Genomic DNA, 22294 nt, shown 5'->3' with positions numbered 1-22294 from the left:
GCGGCCCCCAGCGGGCAGTGCGGGCTGAGCGCCGCGGGGCATCACGGGAGTTGTAGTTTCAGAGGGAGACCGCTCGGGCCTCCCGTCCGGGGCCGAAGGCCTTTGCGGGTCGCCCAGCGCGTCCGCTGTGGTCTCGCGTCGCAGCTCCGGCTCGGATTTTAATCTTTTCATGCAATAAAGCTGATTCTCGTCACCAGCAGCCTTGCGGCCCGCGGGCCGAGGCCCTGCCTCAGCTCACTGGAGGCAGTTCTCAGCAAGCAGCACACCCACCACGTTCATTCGGGACACTGGGCTTTGAACCGCAGAGTCGCTGGGATCGGAAGGGACCTCTGGGGATCGCATAGTCAAACCCCGGACTAAAGAGGTTCCCTACAGTTTGTTACACAGGAAAGCATCCATGCAGGTTTTGAGTATCTCCAGAGAAGGAGACCAGACCACAGTCTCTCTGGGCAGCCTGTTCCAGTGCTCTGTCAGCCTCAGAAAAGAAACTTTTCCTTGTGTTCACATGGAACTTCTCATGTTCCTGTTTGCATCCATTCCCCCTTCATCTGTCAGTGGGTACCGCCAAAAAGAGCCTGGCCCCAGCCACTGGACACCTGCCCTTTAGATAGTCATGAAATGTGGTAAGATCTCCCCTCAACCATTTCTTCCCCAGGCTGAACTGTTCCATGGCTTTCCACCCTTCCTCACCCAGCTGCGATCCTTCAGGCCCGCATCATCTTTGTGGACTTCCACTGGGTTCTCTTTAGGAGATCCCTGAAAACCCTCAAAAAGCAGGAACGCATGCCCAACACGTGCCCAAATGCAACGAGGTGCCCAATGGGAAACAACCAAGTCAGTCAGCAGCCCACCTCACAGAGCCAAGCGAGCAGGAAAACAGTGCTGATGGGATCAGAGAAAAAGCATCAGCTGAAGGGGAGGCAAAAAACCAACAGAAGCTCAGCTCCTCTAAAATATGCAGCAGAAGGAATATTTTCCTAATCCTCTTCACATACCAAGAACTGCAGTGGGCAGTTTTAAAGATATTACATTTCTTCTATTTGCTCTTTTGTGTATGTGTGTGTGTGTGTGTGTCTGTGGTATAAGTATTTTTGTTTGTGCTGTGAGTCAGCTCATCTCTTCATCTGAAATTTTTTACCTAGTATAGATAATAGAAGAGTTGGATAAGGTGTCTGCTGAGGTGTGGGAGGTGGATCACTGGGAGATCCAACACTCAGCTGCTTTGTACAAAAAGGTAGAATAAAACCAGATAATGATTTGCGATGCAAGATCACAACAAATAAAGCTGTCTGATCTTTAAAGGTCTTCCCTGAGAATGCATTGTCTCAAAACTGAATTGTGAGTAAGCTAGCACTGAATTGTAAAGCAGCTTTGTCCTCTCTTGTAAGCCAACAGAATACAAATGCTTCTCAAAATTTTAAATTCTGGATAAATTTAGAACTTGTATTTGTACGTATACAAATAAGTCTTTTCTAGTCTTCATTTCTTAAAACCCTCAAATGTTGAAAGAAACAACATACAAAAGGAATGTATTTTTATTCATACATCTTTACAACAGAGTTTTGTATTCTTACCCAGGAATTTTCATACTGCTTGCTACAGGACTGGTATTTCATGATAAAAGCAAAAAGATGGCTAAGCAGACAGTAACATTCAAAATATGAGTGTATTCAGCACAGAGAGAGATGATTAACACATGTAAAAATATATACAGAAGGATGAGAATGATCATCGTGGTGGCAAGAAGAAAGCAGGATGGGCTCTTATCATAGTCATGCAGTCACAATTATCTAAAAGGTTCAGCTTTAGGTGTGCTGAAGCCAATTGCTCTCAGAGCAATTAGGATAATTAATTACAATTTTTTGTAAGGATAATGAATACAATGTATTGCATATAAATATGTAAGTATGTGGAAATTAAACCTAGCTCTGAATGTTTCTGAGCTACTAGCAGTTGGAAGCTGGGCAAGTATCAAGCAAAAGCACTCTGTGCTTTCCCTTTAGTGTGGCTGTTCTTAGAATTTAATCAGTGTAATATTTCATGAAGAACACAGTGAAAATATAATTTGCCAAAATGCGTAGAGATAACTTAACCTTCCCAGCAGAGATGTCAAAAATACCATCAAGGACACTATACCCACATGGAGAAACACAACTTAAATGGAGGAAATGAATTAATGAACAGAAGAGAAGGAAGAAGAAAGGACTAAAGAAGACATAAGATTAGGAAAGACAAGAAAGAAAATCTTACCATATTGTCTATTTCTGGCTGAAAAGTGGGTTCTGGAAATACGTCTACTATAAAATGTTGTCCCTATTACCAACTTACCAAATCCAGCAACTGCACCAAAGCAATAATCATTTTAGCAAGCAGTGGCCATCTCTAGCTCTAATTATCTAATTTCCTTAATGGACTTACATTGTACAGAGCAAGAAATTCAAAGATCAGATAAAAGGCAGTAGTAGACAGACTGGTTTTTACTAAAGGTTAATTAACATAAGAAAACAGGAACTGCCACACCGAATCTGACCTGATATAAATCTATATCAGAATGTCATCTCTAAGAATGTTAAGCGCCAGCATTTCTGGGAAAACTATAAAAATACAGTAATAAGATCTTCTGATCCTGTGTACTAAATGATTTTGATTTTGTCTATACAATCTGAAGTAGACAGATCAATATGTCTTCTGTTTTATCAATGTTACTTGAAACCAGATTGTTTTATTTGCAATGTACCATATAATATTTTTTTTGTGTGCTATCGAGTAAAATTCTTGGCTGCAGCAACATCCTGTGAGAGTAAATTTTATGACCTAATTACTGAAAAACAAATGAACAAAAAACTGGTGTCAGCTTTGAAATTCTCGTGTCCTAATTTCATTATAAGCTTGCTTGTTTTCATGTCTGAAATCAGAACAAAATTAACAAAATTTCCAGTCCTCCTTTTCCGTGGTATGAATTTCCTTATACTGTTTTGCATCATCAGCTGCTTCTTTTAACTCAGACAGCTGGAATCTCCTTATGCTGACATTCTGAGAAGAGCGGACAACTCATCTGCTATTAAGTGACTTCATGGCAGACAAGAAAACCACAAGCTGTGACAGTAAAGGTTACTTCCTTGCTGTCATATCTGTCTAGAGAAATATTTGATAACCACATTTTAAAGTTTCAGTGATCTAATGTAACATTTGCACCTTTTGTAATCATGCAATATAGAGACTATATTGGTCCAGCAGAGCCTGATTTTTATGCGAAGTGAAATTGAATTATGTTTTTGTATCCTTCTGAGTCACTTCACCACAGCTTTAACTACACAGAACACCATGAAAGTAATGCCTCTTACTTATTTATGGAAACTGGAAACTTACTTACTTATGGAAACTGCAACAGAAACAAAGAGCACAAGAACTCTATATGATAGAGCAAATTCTCAGTACAAAACACTACTTTTCAACATAGGTACCGCCATGAGCTACACGTTTTTGCCAGCAATAAATAAAGGCCTGCATGCTACACTCATGAAAATCTGCACCAGTGGAAGTGAGCCTCTGTTTCACAGCTGCTATGACAGTGTAGTTGCTAGGAAAATGTTGCCCATACCGTCCATCTTCCATTGGTCCAAACAGATGGAAGTCAGAAGGTGCCAAATCTGGACTATATGGTGGACACGGTAGGAGAGTCCAACCAAGGTTGACAATGTGATCTTCATACTGGTATGGCACCTGGCGTTACGGTGTTAAAGCTATCTTCCTTCCTGGCCTGACTCTGAAAATTTGAGCGTTCAACTTAGTCAGTGTACTAATGTAATAGTTCAGAGTTGATGGCTTGTATGAGTTCCAGGAAATCCAGAAGGATCACCCTTTTCCCATCCCAAAAGACAGCACATTTAATTGTACCATTTAATGTAATGCATCTTGAATTTCTGCTTTGATGGGGAATTTCCATTTTGCCAGCTCTCCATGAACTGCCGTTCTGACCGGCTCACAGTGGTGACACTGCTTTCTGTCACTGTTAGTGATATGATCCTGGAAACTGTCACCTTCAGCCTCTTATTGGTTCATATTACCCGCTTGGCACAAAATTTGTAATATTCCAATGTTGCCACCATGATTTCCAATGCAATGAAATCGATATTCAGCTCTGCACAGAGTTCCCTGTTTGTAATCTGTTGATTTGTGTGGATCAGCTGATTGAGACGGCCTTCATTTCATGACATGACAGCTGTGCATGGATGTATGGAACATGGCTTGCCTTTCACATCACTGTCACCACTGCCGAAACGTACCATCCACTGCCTCACTGTCCTCACATCCACTGTTTGGGCTCCATAAATGTTCAATAAGCCCCAATGAATGACAGTGGGTGCCATTTTTTCTGCACAAGAATTCAATAATATCACTTTGCTTCATATGCACTTCCATGTCAGACACCATTTAGTCAGACTGCCCCTCTGCTGCCATCTGTCACGCCGCAACAAAATGTAATGAATGGAATATTGGTGGGAAGGTTCAACCTCTACTGCCATACCATCAACATCTGCCTCCAACGTTGTGGGCCAACATAATAAAATAGGAGGCATCACTTTCAGAGCCACCCTCATGCAATAATTATTGATAGCACTTGCACCAGGCATCTGCACAGCGAGCGCCATTACAAGAAATGAATTCCTGAACTCCTTTGCTGACCCTTCTGGGGTGTTCTACATGGATTGCCCAAGCTGACACCTTTGAAACTTTTTTTCTTCCAGAAGAGTCAGAAATCTGAATTTTCCAATCTCTTGTCCAGGGGTTCTGCTGATTTGGCAAGGCAAGCTCACCCTCACGCTTCATCCAATGATAAGAAGGTCTCAATGCTGATACAGTTGCCGAGTTATGTGTAATCTATAGTGAGACTCAGTCTCTTGCAAAACAAAATAATTGTGGGGCAGAAAGGCATCTTTGCCAGACAAACTGTAAGCAGTAAACAACTGATTGTTCCTTTTATTCTTCGCTATATCTACAGGGAATTTATATATCTAAACACGTGGAATATTTGAGACACCACTCAGCCTCTCAAAACATGGTTGCAAAAATGATAGCAGCTTTTATGTTAAGGAGGGGACAGGGAGCAGAAACCAAGAGCCAGAGGGCAAACCAAGCATTCAGAGTTTGATTAATCAATGACAAAGGCGGAGCATTCTGATAAGTGTTTGTAGGACATCAGCATTTCTGAAAAGGCCAGTGAGAGGAGACAGTTTTGGCTGGTGATAAAAATAATCTCCTTATCAGTCTAGACTGCTGTACCAGAGCTTTCCCCCCTACATCCCCACCGCAGTTGGGGTGGCCAGACTTTAGGGAATAGCAAACAGAATTTTCCTTGATTGAAAAATACAGCGCACACTTGGTTAGCTTTCAACTATACAAATATAACTAGAAAGGAAAGGAAAAATATACCCCATCGAAGAATTAAGATGCAACAGATTTGCTGGCATTCAGGAGCACTAGAGCCTTGTAACTTCTATTTCTGCTTCTGTTATTTTAAGAAGACTGTCTCCTGTGGTCTTTTTTGGCCATATGTTAAGATAATATAGTATGCCAAAAAGAACACTGTCTCTATTTATCTATTACAATACAAACTTTTTATGCGTACTCCTTCTTATATTGTGATTGGCACTATTTTAAACTGAAAATATAATGATGGAATGCATGTGGTTTATGTCATCACAGTCTGTGTATGAGACTAATAGATACCTCTAGAGCCTGATTTGGTGGTTGGCAGCGCTGCCTGCAGCAGGAGGGCTGGAACGTGATGGTCTTTGAGGTCTCTTCCAATCCAAGTGATTCTATGACTCTATGATCAACCTCAGCTTTTCAGTCAGGACAGATTTGTAATTCTGAAGTGGACCCAATATCTTTACCTGCCATGCTTCAGCATCAAAGAGTTGTGTTGGTTTGCATCAGTGAAAGCCTTTTCATATGAAACAGAAGAACATTTAGTCAATAGGGCCAGCTAATTGCCCGCCTGAAATCGAATTCCAGAATATAACATAGGTTCTTTTGTAAGTGCTGCTGCCCTTGAGCTAGAAGATTTGTATTCCCTTTTACAAGCTGAGAAGCATGCCAATAAGCCGGAACAGGCAAAGCAGGTAGTTCTACATAGTTATGCTATAAGTCTAAACTGAATTACGATTGTAATCTTATCTTCTTCCATCACTGGGCCATTCATTAAATTTCACAGAGTGGAAAGGCTTCTGCATGCAGTAGAAACCAGTCCAAAGCCCAGTCTAAAGACCCAAGAGAGAGTTCATTTCCATGTTCCCCATGCAAGATTGCTGAGATCGTCTGCCTTTGATAAGGCACAGTTGAGAACATGAGGCTATGCAAGACCAAAGAGCAGAGAGAGAATAATCCTAGCTTCTGCTCTCAAGGCCATTTCTGTTTCTTAAATTGTTGGCTACGTTAATATCACAAATGGGCCAACCAAACCTAGACAAGTCTGGAGTCTTCCAGTTACGTAGGATGGTGCAGAGGAAATTTCACGTGGGGAGTTTGGGGATCTAGGCCCAGGCTTTCATCTACCAAGGTAGATGTGACTTTTCCATCAGGAAAAGCCATTTGAAAAATATGCTGTAGCACCAAGACACATGAGAGTCTGAGATAGACAACAAGTCTGCTCATGACACCTGAACACCATGTTTTAAAACAGATATGGCAATACAATCATGGACTAGATCTTAGGCAAACAAACTCTGATGGATGTATCCTGGTTTACCACATGAACTGGGTCTGACAGGGAAAAAATACTGTCAGAGTTGTCTGGTGCGTAGTGCTAAGGAGGCAGATGTGAGAGCGTTAATCATAAGGTCCTTCCTCTTGCTCCTTAGAGACACCACAACACCTTTCAGACCAATCTCTTCAAAATGAAAAACAGTTTTAAGTATTCTGTTTACCAGAGGCTCCCATGTCAGGAAGCACTCACATTCCCACCGAACTTTCTTGGGACTGAAGCAGTACTGGTCAAGCTCTTACCTTGACTCAGGGGAGAAAATGTCTGCTCTCCATACTGACTCCATGCTTGATAAGACTCCTGAACTATTTGATATGAAGTTAAGACACATCAGTGCTTATTAAGCCTGTCGATATAAAGGAATTCATTAGGAGTTGAGATTATGGTTTTCCTGTTATCTGAATGTTATCATTATTTTCTCAATAAAGTACATTTTAAGGAACATTGTGTTCTTTTTGTCTCCCTATAGAACACACTGCATTCTGTTTAACTCGAGGAACACAGTGGTTTTGAAGCAGAGTTAATCACAAAGAAACAGGAAGTCAGAGAAATTACTGATAAAAATATGTAAGTAGAGAGGGAAGGCTTACCTGAGGCAGTTCAAATATGAATTTGTTTCTGGTGTTTGCAAACAGAAGAAAAAGCAGAGGCTAAACAAATTCTTGTGCTCAACCCATTCCAGACAGGATCTAACAAATTAACGCCATTAACATTCCACTTTACTTTGAGGGAAATCTTTCTGAACCACTGTACCCAACTGCAGAACTCCAGCAATGAATCAGATGCAATCAGAACAAGGTTCAGTGTGCACACAGATAATGGAAATGGAGGCTACAACAGATGGTTCTGTTAAGTCACTCTTAGAAAAGAAGCAGCTGAGGTTAAATAGGCCTTCAGCTGGCAGAACGTGTGCTCAGCCAGTGAGTGAATTCAAAGAATCTAAGTTGTCTGTGCTTAGGATCATAGTCCTGCTAATTAATGGTTTGCTTTTGCCTCACTCCACTTGAACTCAGTGCCCAAGAGGTTACACTGAACAACTGCTCAATGCCTTCTTTCTCCCTTTTGTTCAGAGCAGAGCTTGAGAAACGCTAAGAGTGCTATGGGGCCACACTGAACTTTTCTGTACTGGGTTGCTCATAAAGTATTCTCAAAGCGTCATAGAAAAGAACATGATTATTGCCATTAAACAGCTTTGGATGTAAACTGTAAAGGATTACTGAGGCAACATCTTTGTCTTCCCGGTCGAAGACGTCATAGGATTATACACAGCCCTTTGTATATTTGGAATATATCTTCTACTCCCTTGGTTGTATTTTGGCACATTAGGTAACGCTGTTCCCAAACATAGCTCCTCACCATCACCTGCACAACTGGAAATGCTATTTTCATCAGCAGGAAAAATAAACAGTAGGTGGACAAAAGCAACCAACCATGAGAACAACAAAAAAGAATCAGCCAACAATACTTATTTAATGATGCCTTTATTTTACAGGATTTTTTTTTTCTAAGTATCCAATGGAAATTAAAGTGCTTACTTTTTACAATTCTCCACCCACCTTAAAACCAAATATACATATATTACAGAAAGTATATACAATATCTGCAATTATTTTACATTCATATATTTTTGACCATAAAAATGACCACTTACATTTGCACAACTTTGAACGTCATTTAAATCTCACCTTTTAAATATTCTTCAGTTTATTTGCAAAACCAGAATAAATTTACACCTCTTCCAAATATTACTATTTTTACAAACAAAAAGTGTTTCTTAATTAAAACCAGAAATAATGTTTTCGTAATAAAGGGGAATTACAGTGCATAGCCTGTAATTCTGATGTCACATTACAGCTGATCCAGCTCCCACTAAAATTAATGTATTAATCTGCCTTGAGGGTTGCAGAATAGGGAATGTGCTAATTGAAAAAAAAAACCAAAACACAACAACAGTATTTCTATTGCAAACAATTCCCTGCATCCAACAAATCTGCCTTCTTTCTTAGAATTCTTAGGGCACATTATTGCAAAAATGCTTTGACACAATTCCCCCACTTTTTCTGAATGCTTTTACCATAGTTAATGAATCTACAAAGGATGAACTACAAAGTAAAGTAGGTTGGTGTTATACAGGGGCTGAAAATATGTTTTGTTGATGGAAACCTGCTGAAATTTTAGTACAGGGAAAATAAGTTCTACATTCTCTTGTGTTAGGATGAAGGGATGAAAGCAAAATGCCATGGATGAATCTGGGCCTAATTGTAATCACGAAGTTTTACAGGAAGCAGCCTGAATGCATTACTGGATTTAGTCTGTTTTGGTTTTATGTAGTTGGAAATAGTAATCGTGCCATAGAAGGAGGTCTAATTTTGTTAATTCTTTCTCCTGAAAAGCACGCTCAACACAATCAATACAGCCAATTATACTTTGAATGCAGCACAGTGTGTTTCTGATTGTAAAATACTCCTTGAAGCAGGTCATATGAACAATAGTCTCAGTCATTACAGACACATACACATATATATACCTACACACAGATACATATGTGTATGTATACATCCATAGACAAGAAGTTACAATTATGATCTGTTAGCGGAAAAGGAATTTAAGAAGCAATCTGACTAGCAGATTAAAACTCATCCAAGACACATGCTTCACTACAGCCCTGTAAGTCAGCTGTGGGTGCATTCCTCATACCAATAGGGCCACAGAATGAAGAAAAAACATCACTCCATATATCTTGGTTCAAATTCCAAATAAGAGTATACCACAGTTTAAGACTGATCCCCCTTTTATTGATGGATTTATCTTAAGGATAGTTAAGTCTGCTACAAAATTCTTTCTTTACTCCAATCACTTTCAGATTATCATCTGTCTCCACTCACTCCTACACCAACTGTCTCCAAGCGAAACCCCTCAGAAGCTCAGCTGAGCACTGTGATTCCAGATGAGACACAGGAAGTCAGCAGGTCTTAAAGCAGAGTAATACTGATTTTCCACCCATGTCTTTATAAAATGTAAGGTAGATTCCATGTGCATTTAAGTCTAGCAGGTATATGGTAGTTTACACCTGTTAAGGATTTCAAAATATATCTACAGATAAAGCTCGTTTTTAATTACTCAGAAATTATTTCTATGTGAAATGCCTGATTGTTTTCTTGAAATCCCCTTTCTTCAGTATAAGGAACCACAGCCATTTGTTCATTTTATTTAATCACGATATGAAAAGCAGCCCAGTTTTTATACTAGTTGTATGGTGAGAAGTACTTAAAAGAAGAAACAAAAAAAGAAAAACACAGTGAATCCCCTGAGTCCCCAAGAACCTGTCAGATGCTTCCACATCCTTTCCAGACATTTTAAAGTGTATATATATTTATCTTTTTTTTTTCTCTTGACTCCACTCAGAGCTCTTTAGAATATACATCTATTCTTAACCTCAACTAAAATGTATGCAAGTGATAGTGTATTTATTCTACATTTAATCCATGCCTTGGTTTCATCCATATTTTAAATGTGAAGAATAATAAGCCTCTTTTATATAAAAGGGATTTAGAGAAGACTGATAAAGCACTTCAAGATGGTTTTGCATAAAAAAAGGTGCCACTATATTACATGCATTTCAACAGTTTAATATTCTGCTCCAAATAGAAGATAATGTTTTTTTATTCTCAATATCTGTTTTATACATAAAAATTAAACACCTTTTGGAATAAACAGAACTATTCAATGTAAAGTGATCTGAAAGTACTAGATGCTAGCAGTTTTACAGCAGCTCTTCAACTAAGCACAACTGCCTGATACCAAAAACAATTTTTATGGGACCCGGAAGAATGATGTAGACATCATAATATATTATCTTTCCATAACAGGGCGAAAAATATCATATCATTTTGAAAATATAATATGCTCCAAACAAATACCATGGTAAAAATTTGTGTTTGAACACAGACAAATCACACAGAATTGCTTCATCTGTTTCAAATTGCACTGTAGGCTGATCAGTCTTAGGTAGAAGTGAACATTTCCTGAACACGAGAATTGAAACTCAGTTTAAATAATGCAGCAGAGCGACTCACATACATTCATGTATTATGAATGAATGCTCACTTACGTTTTATTTTCCTCACACACAGTTTCATGCTAATAAATACTTAAAAAAATAACAATCAGCTGAAATGGGAACAGCCTACACCGTGTCAGAACGATGGCTTTGACTGCTTTGGTCATGACACTTAAGCCACAGCGCTTACTACTTAATATGTTTCCCTTTGCAGTTATAAGAACAAGCTTTGGATACCATAGGGAGGGAGCTGACCTGTGGAGAATGGCATAAAACTGCTAAGGTGGTTAAATCTAGAAGCAACTTCTCATACACAGAGAACCACCCATCTGTGTGCCATTATCTTCTCAGTCAGAAAGTAGTAATTCTGACCAAGCAATTAAGAGAACATGAATGAGTTTTTGCTAGGGTAAATAAAATATTCCACTGTATAAAATTTAATTGTTGAAATAGAACATGAAGCTAAAATCAAAATAAGTAACTACTGCTAATAATATAATAACAATGCTAATTTAATTCCACATTATGTGCACATGCAGAGCTTAATCTAGGATATGTTGAAACCACTGAAGCAGCTTCAGATAGTCAATACCACCATAAAAATAAAGCAGCCCAGAAATTGCTGCTTCTAATGTTCTCCTAATTATTTTGCTGGAAATGGGTCTTCCTATTTGGCTCAGAATTAAATTTGCAAGATCTTAGAATACAGAATGTAGTAAATGATTGCAACTGTTTCACCACATTGAGTATCATTCAGTCAGTCTTATTTTTTAAGGCAAGGGTCTCTTTTTCAGGTAGATTCACCCCTCCACAACTTGAATGTAGGAAGTGATGTTTTTATACATGAGGTTGTATAAAAAGGTGACCCCGCAGATCCCACATGTGCACTGGAGACTCTTTCAGGAGATACCCCCCTTTCTAAGAGAGCTCTCTCTGTCTGTCTGAATGTTACCCTCTCTCTTGCCAAGTTACACACAAGACGCAGCACGTTGCTAGAGACCCGAGTGAAGATTTGATGGAACTTACCAACGCAAACCCTAAACACCTTAAGCTGCCCATAACTACAGGTGAATACAGCTGGAAGTAGAAGTAACTTATCACCTCGCAAAGAATTACAGAAGAGCTTGCATTTCAGATAAAAGCAGTGCTAGGATTACAAACATAGTAATCTGAACAGGTGGAGCACCCAAGGAAGAATTCAGAACTGACATGCACAGTAAGCAGCAGAATTAGCGCCCTGCAATGCCATGCCTTGACTATTACCAACGCTAGTGTAAAGCTTTGAAGTCTAAAAGCCATTGTAAATTTTGGATTTGTGCAGGTGAGAGCAAAATCCAGCCTACTAACATGAAGTTGTGACTTTCTTACTGAAAAATGGCAAGTGCTGTGTACTCAGGTGTGTACAATGCTAAAAACAGCGTTTACTGTAACAATCCTTTGTTAAGTGCTAAGTAAAATAAGCATTTTTTTCTAGTGTTTAAGAAAAGAGTAAAGTAGGAGTTTAGTCAACACTTCATTTGGAAATTTCATTATAAAAAGTGGTAACTGAAATCTGTCCTCATGTTACCAACAAAACTGGACTTAAACCTGAGCGCTTCATCTTCTTATGCTTTAAAATACGGACAGCAGTTATATGAGAAGTAACACTTCTGGATGCTCTCATGATAAGCTGAGTGTAGAACTTACATAATTCCCTTCCTCAAGATTTGCAGGCTCATATTTCATACTAAATGCATATAAAGCAGTCTCCATATTACAAGACTGCTGTCATAAATAAGTAGTATAGTATCTAGTTTTCTGCAAAAAATCACAATGCTTAGGTTCAAAATGTTATTTCGTTCCAATAACCGTAATAACAAAAATACCTGTTCCCAGAAGATTAACAGAATCTGTTGATTATCTCAATCTGCATACTGCATTTTAGTAATGAACTGCTGCTCTCTTATAAGATAACAGTGGTAGGACACTGAAGAAAAATGACTACTCCTTTAAACACAACTGGAACTTATTTGTCCATTGCATGCCACTTATGTTACTGCTATTTTTTTTAATGCATAAAAATATCAAGATCATTAAGTGTCAGCTATTAAAACAAATCACTGAACAGTATTTGCTAATTTAGGACAGTTTAATTTCAAATAGAAAACATGCTTTTTAAATAAATTATTCATTAACAGGAACCCAGTCTCAGGAAATAAGAGCACAAATTGAATATTGTACATTTTAACACTGTACATATATTATATACTTCTCATCTTTTATGTATTCCTTTCTAGACTGAAAATCATTATATTGTTTTCTTGATAAACTGAAACTTTAAAAGCCAGTATACCTGTAAAAGCAATTTACATTACTTTAATTAAAAAGAAACAAATGAGTACAACATATGTACAGATCTGTGGAATTCAGCCTACAAACTACTTACATTAAACCAAACTATCCCTGTATATTTAACTACAGATCTATTTTGGCAATGTGGAGGTATATCTTTTATCCTGTTGCAACTCCTAATACGTAAGCAGGAAGCTTCAGTATTTGCACTCATGATGACAGTAGCAAACATGAATCAAATAGCAACTTCCAAAAAGAAAATCTGCATCACAATCAACAAGTAGAATGGTAAAGTTAGTAGGTATTCTTAATAGTATTCACATTTTTTAAAAGTCTTCGAAGTGGACCTGTACATCACTCTTCTTGACAGAACATAAATATACGAAAGAAATCCCTAAGAAAGACCAGATTTTTTCCCAAACATAAAGTGCTAAGACATATATGGTAGTAAGAAGTTCCGTTTTTGTTTTTTTCTTTTTGTTTGATTGAGCAAAGAAAGGTTAAGAGGTCAGCCTTCCTCAAAGGTTAACCACAAATTCAATTGAATATTTTAAAAACACCACATGTTCTTGAGCTTCAGCATTCAGATGTTTTAGAAGGTTCAGGTTGTTCTTCTAAATTCACTTGCAGTTCATTTTGACATTCTGATGTCTCACCTTTGACAGCTAAATGGATAACTTTTAACCATTTCTGTTTTAGTTCCTCATTGTCTGCAGCAAAGCTGTGCACAGACTTCGACTGGGTCAGTTTGAAGCTGTGTGGGAGGTCAGCACTTCTTGGGGTGTCATCCACTGTATAGCCCAGAAGTGGAATGGTAGCCAGAGCTTTAACATCCTAAGAAGGAGAAGTACCTGATTAGAAACAGCCAATTAATTTGCCTTCCTGCTGAGTTTCATTTATTACACCAGCTGATAAAAACACTTGCATCTTTCCTCCATTACCAAGGTATCTGATTTCTCTGATTTCTCTCAGATGTCAATGTTAATAATTACTAAAAGCTTTTCTATTTCCTCTCTTGGCTTACCTGTGGAGCACCATACATGTACAGGACAACAGCTTCCTGTTTAGGTATAACACACCATGCTTTCTGCCAGGGCTTTGATTTTTCCATGTACTGAAGAAAGCTACATATGACACTATTTCCAGAGACTTCAGCAGATTCGATCTAGGATAGCATAAAGCATAAAGAGGAAGGTAAGCTTTCATTAATAAAGGCTAAAACCCACAGAACAGAAAGGCTGAAATACACCACTAGTCATAACACATCTTGGATAATATTGGCAAAAGAGCTTGAGCAAGTAAGATAATGAATGAATGACCTGATTAGGGAGATTATATAAGTGTTACATACACAGGGTCACAAAATGTACTCTCTAATGCACATGAATCTGTTCCTTCTTTCACCAGTAATTTTGGATTACACACTCTTAGATGGCCAAATATTTTTCCTCCTACTGCAGCCTTTCTCTGTATTTTAGTATCCGCAACAAGGTTTTATTTCTAAGGTAACTTCATGTGAGGCATTGAAATGCTACTGACTATCCAACAGGACAACCATTTTATTTCAGCAACAAAATGCTACGACAAGATCTAATGCAAAAGCATTCTAAAGATAGCATAAGAAAGCAAGCACTAATTCTAGACAGAACATTAGGTGAATTGCTCAAACTCTGAGGGCAGGATGACACGCTTCTCAGGTTAAATGTTGATGCCAAGAGGAATAGGAAGAGCACAAAATGACTACATGCTAATACTTCCTTAGCTCTATTCCTTTCCCACTCAGTAGTGATGCAGTCTGAGTGCTGCCACAGGGTAGTCAATCACTTCGTTGTCATGAGAAACAGCATGCACAGCTGTTTCTTCAGCTACCTTAAAAAGCCACCATGCCAAGAAACAGCAGTCCCTTGATTATTTAGTGCACTAGTGGAGTCCTGTAGCAGAATTGTGACAGATGAATGGTGAAACAAATAATCCATCAGATGAGATGAATTTGTTCCACATGTCTTTTATGTCCCTCAAACACAAAAAAGCCCCACAAGAATAATACCACATGTGATATTTTTTAAATTACATACCTCCAGGATGCCTTTCTTCTTCTTTTCCTCACTGTCAGTACAACCAATTATAACATGATAGCAGTCCTTACAAACTTTATTCAATTTATTGCCATCGTACTCAAGATGTGCCTTATAATCAGAACATTTCCAGCAAACCACCTTAGAAACAAACAAAACAGAAAAGATAAGCAGACATATAAATTGTAAGTATTTATAAAATTTCATGAAAACAATTTAATTAGAAGTTCGTATTATATCTAATAGCAATGTATTGTTCAATTATGAAGAAAAAGGTAATGGCTATTGTGTCATAAATAGTTCAATTGAAAATAGTATTTTTCCAAATTTGTGCCACTGATTCTTAACTAGAAGTGTTCTTCACTATTTACATTACTACTCTGTACAAAATCCTATTAGTCTTTCAATCATAACTGTAAACTAAAGATAGGAATAGAATTAGAAGATAGGACGAGCTATGCTGCAGGAAGAGAGTCTCCCATTTTCTTTACATATCAACCTGAAAAGGTGAAGTCACCCTTTTGTTTTCCACATAACCCCAGAAATGCATAACTGGGATGTACTTTAAGAGAGAAAAAAAATTAAAATTCATCAGAACTATCTAAATTTTTAACCTGTTAATAATGAACTTACAGTTTCAGAATCTGTTCATGAATAATAAGTAATACTAGTAACAATAAATAATAAGGAAATTCATAAGTAAGTACAAGTTACACTGCTGATATTTCTTTCTAAGAAATATTTTAGAAAATTGACATGCAAAAAGATCTGAAGGAAGTTCTTTCATTAGAAATATTTTCCTACAGGAACATTTTTCAGCTGAAAAAGATGCCCTGCATAAAACAGTGAGAAGAGCCATTTCAGTAAAGTAAGGTAGATCAGTGACTTGAGCAACCCAAAGACTGGAACAAAATTTTATGAAGAGCCAAGGATCTGTAGTAGTAACCTAGCTAACTACCTTCAGCCAGTATCCACAGAGAACACTCGGTTTTTTTTCCTGTTATTCACTTCTGGAAAGACACTCTCACTGACCCAAAATAATTCCCAATAGAAATGTATTCTAAAATTAAAATGAAAGGAGATGTGATAGAACTCAAGTAGGAGTCCAAACTCCAAAAGAGAAATAAGGGTAAAGGTGTGATCTTCAGATTATGGAGGAGAGTTAAAATAGAACTATTTGGATAGCAATAAAACAGATGATGACTGTGTGTAATCAATGATTTTGAGCTTCTGAATAAGTCTCTAGTGTTCAGCAAAGAACAAAAGCAGAGCTGTGAATGCAATAAGCCTTCACATGACATATGAACATTAGAAAGAAGCCATACGAGACAACCTATATAAAAAAAAATGAAACCTGGGCTTGCACTACCATCTACTGGAGAAAGGAACAGATGCTGGCTAGCAAGAAAAAAAAGAAAAAACAAGCACAGGATGTTTGCTCTTTTATTAACTTCTGAAAACTCCTATGTCATACTACTGTTGTTTAATTATTTTAATGTGATGTGCTATTGTAGCCTCATGTATGGAAAATAATCTCTTCTTCCCACCTTGTCCTTCTCTTATGCTTCAGACGTTCACAGAAGTGAACACTGAAATCAGCTGGTAAAAGCTCTAAGACTACCCAAAGACAATGTTTTAACAGCTCCACTTCATGATCTGCTTGCAAATAAGAGAGAGGTGGTACAAAATGGGAACAGGAGGCAGCCAGCACTGTCAGAGGTAATGCAGGTTTATGCTATTTAAACAATCTTCAACCTGTTGAGATCAGCGGAGGCCACTCAGAAGTAACACAGCACAGTTTGTAGAGGCACTCAGGATGTTTTCCACAAATGCACATCTTCCTCTGCTGCAAATTACTTTCAAATTTGCTGTGCCAACTAACTTGGACAGAAGATTCTTTGTGGTGCTCTCTACAGATTCTCATCTCAGTCACAAGCGCAGTAACAAACTGCAGTATAACAGACAGCCACCAGATGTCAGCTGAGCGCTCAGAGCCATGTCTAAGCCAGCTCACCTACAGCAGTTTCGTACTTACGTGTCCACACGCTCGGCAGTGGTGCCGCCTTCTTGTCAGTGCATTGAAGGGCTCCTTGCATTTCATGCACATGGTCACTTCATTGTCTCGGATCCACCTTGGCGCCCTTTTCCCAAGCTCAGCGTTCTGAAGAGGGCAGGGGAAGGATGGAAGGATAAAAACAAACAAACAAACAAACAGTTGTACAGAAATTTTAATAGAGAAAATTATTATTCTCTTCCTCTGGAACGGAAATGGCAAAACACAGTTCTAGCTGCATTTTGAAATCTATACAAGAAATAACAAAGAACACAGTCAAAAACGATTATGCACGAATGAAAGGATACTCTGTTATGCATTTCAAGGGGAAAAATAGAAAAAAGACTCGTTTATAAGATTTGGCATTATGAGGAAAAACAATTACAAGCAAAATGACTACTTTGTACTTCTTTTGCTCTAAGGATAATTAGTTGGAAAATAAAGCTGCTTCTGATTTATTATCTTTTTTCCAGCTATTGAAGAACAAAATGGGTAACAACAGGGTTACAAAGGAATAAAAGCAACTTACAGAAACCTCCACGGGCATGTCTTCATATTCCTTAGCAATAGCATTTCTGAAAGTTTCATTTCTCTGCTGAAAAGCTTCTATGGTATTCTGAAGCGCCTAGGGAAACAATGGAAAAACTTCTGAAGCATACTACACTTCTAATGGACAGTCTGCATTCTGACCATTTATTGACTAGCAGAAAGAAACTACAGCCAGAAAATACGAATATTGCTTTTTGATTGCTTCAGTGAAAATGCATTTAAAAAAAAAACAAAAACAAACAAACAAACAAATGTAGAAGGATTTACCTTTATCCATTCTTCCTTGTCTTGTTCAGAACTAAAAGAAATATTTGACACATTAGTCCAAAACTAGTTCAGAAAACATTATTTCACTATCAGCAACTTCCTGCAAAAGCCAAGAATCTGAATTAATTTTCATTAATTCAAAATCAGACAACACTGCTAATTAACTAAAGCAGACAAACAGAACAACTCACAAATAGTAGCATTCCCATTGTTGATTACTTCTTTTGTTTTTTAAAGAGCAGGACAGAAAGGAGGGGAGGAAAATGTAAACTATAGGTGTAGGTGTATTTTGTTCTCTCATTTCGTGCACTACTGAGTTCACATCAACACACGTTTCTCCTGGATATCTACCTATCTACCAGACTTTATCCTTTCAGAAAATAATTTTCTTACTGCTTTTGTTGCTTTGTTTAAATTTTTCCACAGCGGCAATAAAAACATCCAATTGAAATAAGAGGAAAACTCTTCAAGGTTATGAACCAGATCACTGACTTTTTAACATTTAGATGGACTACAGATAGATAGTACAGATAGAGTATACAGATGAAACAGATTAGATAGAGGAAATACATTAAACTCCAACCCTGCATGATAGATTTCTCTTTAAAATACACCAATAGGACTTTGACATTCAAATCTTTAGAAAAGTTACTTATTTTAAAATAGTAGCGCCATTAGAAACTGCTGGTCAGTGATGGTAACCAATACAGTTTATCTGCAAGCTTTAAGTCATAAAGATGAGAATTAGCACCAAAATATATCTCTCTCTTTGAATGTGATGGTCAACCTGGGCAACAATGTGGAAAAAAAACTGCTGTAGCCATATCATGTCTGATGTGCAAAATTTTAGTTTGTAATGGATTACTACGAAGGACGTGAAAGACAACTTTAACAACACCTCAATAAAAATGATTCTTCATTCACACATTGTTGTCCAATATTACTGCAATTTGTTAGGTAGTAGAATGCTTAACAAGTATTTCCCATTTCCACCTACCATCCTTACATCAGGTAGAAAAACTGTCTTAGACAAAATAGTTCTCCTTCCCTGCTTATGCTAAAAAAAACAAAAGCCGAGCTATTGAACATCACACCAGATTAGCGACCTCTCAAAGAAATAATTTACCAGCTATTTAAAACTACTGATGGAAAGTACCCTCAAATAGTATTCTGAAAAATAAATAAATAAAAGCATACTAGTAAAGAAAATTCCAAGGATAAACTAATCATAAAGTTAATAGAAACTCCTGAATTGGGGATATTAAGGCATAGAGTACACAAAATAAACATATTTTAACCAAGACTTGAATAATCTACTTTAATAAGATTTCAGTCAGTACTTTTTTTTTCTCCATAATTTTGTACAGATTTAATGCATTCTAAAATTGTTCATAAAACAATACATAAAGATGGGTACTTCTCAAACTAATGCAATAACCTAAATTACTGATAACTTGGGAAACATACCAAGATAATCTCACTTTGTTGTAGCCTTCTTCTTCCAAATAAAAAGTACTTCACAACTGGTACAACAAGATGCCATTTTATACCACTGAAGTAGATATGTGGCATAACTGCTTGGCAAATACTTAGCAAAAAGCCATGCATCAATTGATAATGGAAGTGACTGACAGCAAAAACAACTTTATTCCAGAAGTCTTCTAGATTTGAATGAAAAGCTTTTTCCTGCCATTTTTGAAAACGAGTATTTATTATTGTATTGAATTTCAAATTATAGAGTAGGCCAGTTGTTGTGTGCTGTTACACTTCCGTATTCACTTCTGTTACTCTTCAGTATTTTTCCATGAAGAAAAATATCCTGCAGTATTGATAACAATTTGATAGCAAGCTATAGTCTGTCCCCAAATGTATGGTGTAGACACAGAACTGTATCACCATAGATATCATTATCAAGTTGCAATTACATCCTGATTACTATGAATAAGACCTTAAAGAAGCTCCAACAGTTAGGTGGCTGTTAAACTTGCCCTACTTTATTTGAGGTAGCACAGACAGGGAAAATTTAGTCTTAGCAATGCAAAAAGAAGCAACAGAAAGGTAACTCAGTGAGAAAGAGATGAGAGGACTAATAATAAAACGAGGAAGAGTGCCATTTAGAAGAGTGCAATAGGAAGGAAAGGAGCCAAGAAATAAAAGAACTTGTCTTTCAGATTGATCTCTGGAATCAGAGGAAAATAAACAGATCTGAAAATGGAGGAAAGTAGATACCCATCCATCTACCACTATACAGAGCTACATCCTGGAGACATACCCCCACCAAATTGTTTTGTTGGATGAATGAACCCTGAGTTGAACTGATCCATTTGTACCAAAGTGGTTCAGGTACCAGAGGCAGCAGCACTGCCCAGATTAATACTCAGTGTCTCAAAACTCCTGATGAAGCCAGACAGTTCACCTTTGCATACACTGATCTCAATTTTCCAGGCAGCTCACTCACAACTGTCTCGGGTATTTCAGCAAGGAAAGGCAACACACTATATATCCTGTAGCTGCATCTTCCACTCCAAGAGAATTTTAGAATGACAATTTATGCATTTTGCTGCCTATGTTATTTTTAAAACACTGCTATTACGATGAAACACATTCTATCTTCTTTCAAATCTATCAGATTGATTTATGTATGTATAAACTTAATCCTCCATAAAAAGCCAAAAGACTTCTCTTACCTGGCCTGCAACTCCAGCGTTCGCTCTTTTCCAGACACTTGAAAAGTGTGTGGGTATTCTTCATTATGAGTTTCTATAATCTTCATACCATCTATGCCAACTCTGGTTCGAACTGAGAACTTTGATCCTACCAAGCTGAATTTGGGGACGCAGTAGAGCAACATATTGTTAAACTGGGGAGAAAAATAGGTACATGGCTTTACATTAACAAAAACACAAAAAACAGCCAGTTCCTACTGAGAACTGGACAATATCACAAGCTAAACTAAATAGATGGAAAGTGGGTTCTTTTCTGCTTAGCTGATACATGCAGAGACCAAAACTGTAATGCAAGACATCTTTTTTCTAATATTTTTATGGGATTTAGAAATAAAATTTAAGGCCAGGCCCAACAGCTATCAGAATAATTGCTCTGTATATACAGCAGTCGTCATAATGTTTATTATCTACTATGCTTAGCAACAGGACAAGGGCAATTGGATGTGAACTGGAAGAGGGTCGTTTTAGACTAGATACTAAGAAGAAGTTCTTTACTGTGAGAGTGGTGAGACACTGGAACAGGCTGCCCAGATACGTTGTGGATGCTCCCTGCCTGGAAGCATTCAAGGCCAGTCTGGATGGGGCTTTGAGGAACCTGGTCTAGAGGGAGATGTCCCTGCCTATAACAGAGGGGTCGGAACTACACGATCTTAAAGGTCCCTTCCTATGATTCTATGCTCCAACTGGATATTTTATGCCATTGTAATATTCACATGCCTCAGTTCTGCAGAAACTATTCTAAACTGCACAATAAGAACTCTGCTCTTCTGTATAAATTCATTTTCACCCTCTACCAAATCACATAGTATTGTAGAATCTGCAACTACTACTATTAGACAAGGATATGGGTCATTTCTCCAAAAGAAACGAATACTGTGGTCTTACTGTGAAAAAAAAATAATACATGAGCAGGACAAATATACATTCCTTTATTAAAAGACTAGAACATTTACATTCTTATGTAAATGTCCAAACTTCCAGACAAGGAATATATTTCTTAAATAAGCTCTAGTGCATTTAGTTCTCTCATATCTTTCCTCACATTTTCTCTGTATTTTTTAAAAAGAGATACTCAAATCCCTTTTGAACTTGTCACCTTTCATGTTAAGCAATGAACTGCATCACACCTTTTCCAAGGGAGCTTTAAGGGCACATGCTGTAGTCTGTTATTCCTAAGAGAAGAAACGGGCTCCTGTCAAGAGGATGAACTGCCATAACAACAACTTTCCACAGGACCGTGAGGCTTACACGAGCACCAAGACACACAATCTATCGGGACTGAAATCCCGAGCATCTACATTTCTGTTTTATGAGAACTACAAAGTTCCCATGCTCTAGAACACAAGTGTCCAACCTTTTGGTTTGCCTGGACTGCACTGAGTGAAGATGAATTGTCATGGGCTGCACATACAGTTATTGTATGTAAGTAACAATTTTTTATTTTTTACTTTTTAATATTAAAACATA

At 37.7% G+C, this 22294-nt stretch overlaps 1 protein-coding gene across 9 annotated transcripts in view; it reads right to left on the bottom strand.

Annotated features, from left to right (window-relative positions):
- Nucleotides 1-8230: 8230 nt before the first annotated feature.
- The window catches only part of FGD4 (FYVE, RhoGEF and PH domain containing 4), a 114478-nt gene continuing 100414 nt past the window's right edge, over nt 8231-22294 (bottom strand). For all 9 annotated transcript variants that reach the window (XM_052667281.1, XM_052667285.1, XM_052667288.1 and 6 more), the window contains 7 exons: nt 20789-20961; nt 18102-18132; nt 17815-17910; nt 17268-17393; nt 15233-15373; nt 14182-14322; nt 8231-13991 (listed from right to left, as the gene is read on the bottom strand). In XM_052667281.1, the coding sequence (XP_052523241.1) occupies nt 13734-13991; nt 14182-14322; nt 15233-15373; nt 17268-17393; nt 17815-17910; nt 18102-18132; nt 20789-20961 (966 nt within the window). In that variant the 3' untranslated portion in view covers nt 8231-13733. The remainder of the gene's footprint in view (nt 13992-14181; nt 14323-15232; nt 15374-17267; nt 17394-17814; nt 17911-18101; nt 18133-20788; nt 20962-22294) is intronic.

Source organism: Tympanuchus pallidicinctus, unplaced genomic scaffold (assembly GCF_026119805.1).
Source record: "Tympanuchus pallidicinctus isolate F22 unplaced genomic scaffold, pur_lepc_1.0 scaffold8, whole genome shotgun sequence".
Taxonomy (NCBI): domain Eukaryota; kingdom Metazoa; phylum Chordata; class Aves; order Galliformes; family Phasianidae; genus Tympanuchus; species Tympanuchus pallidicinctus.
The sequence above is the reverse complement of the archived record's forward strand: the minus strand, read 5'-3'. Positions and strand labels throughout refer to the sequence as shown.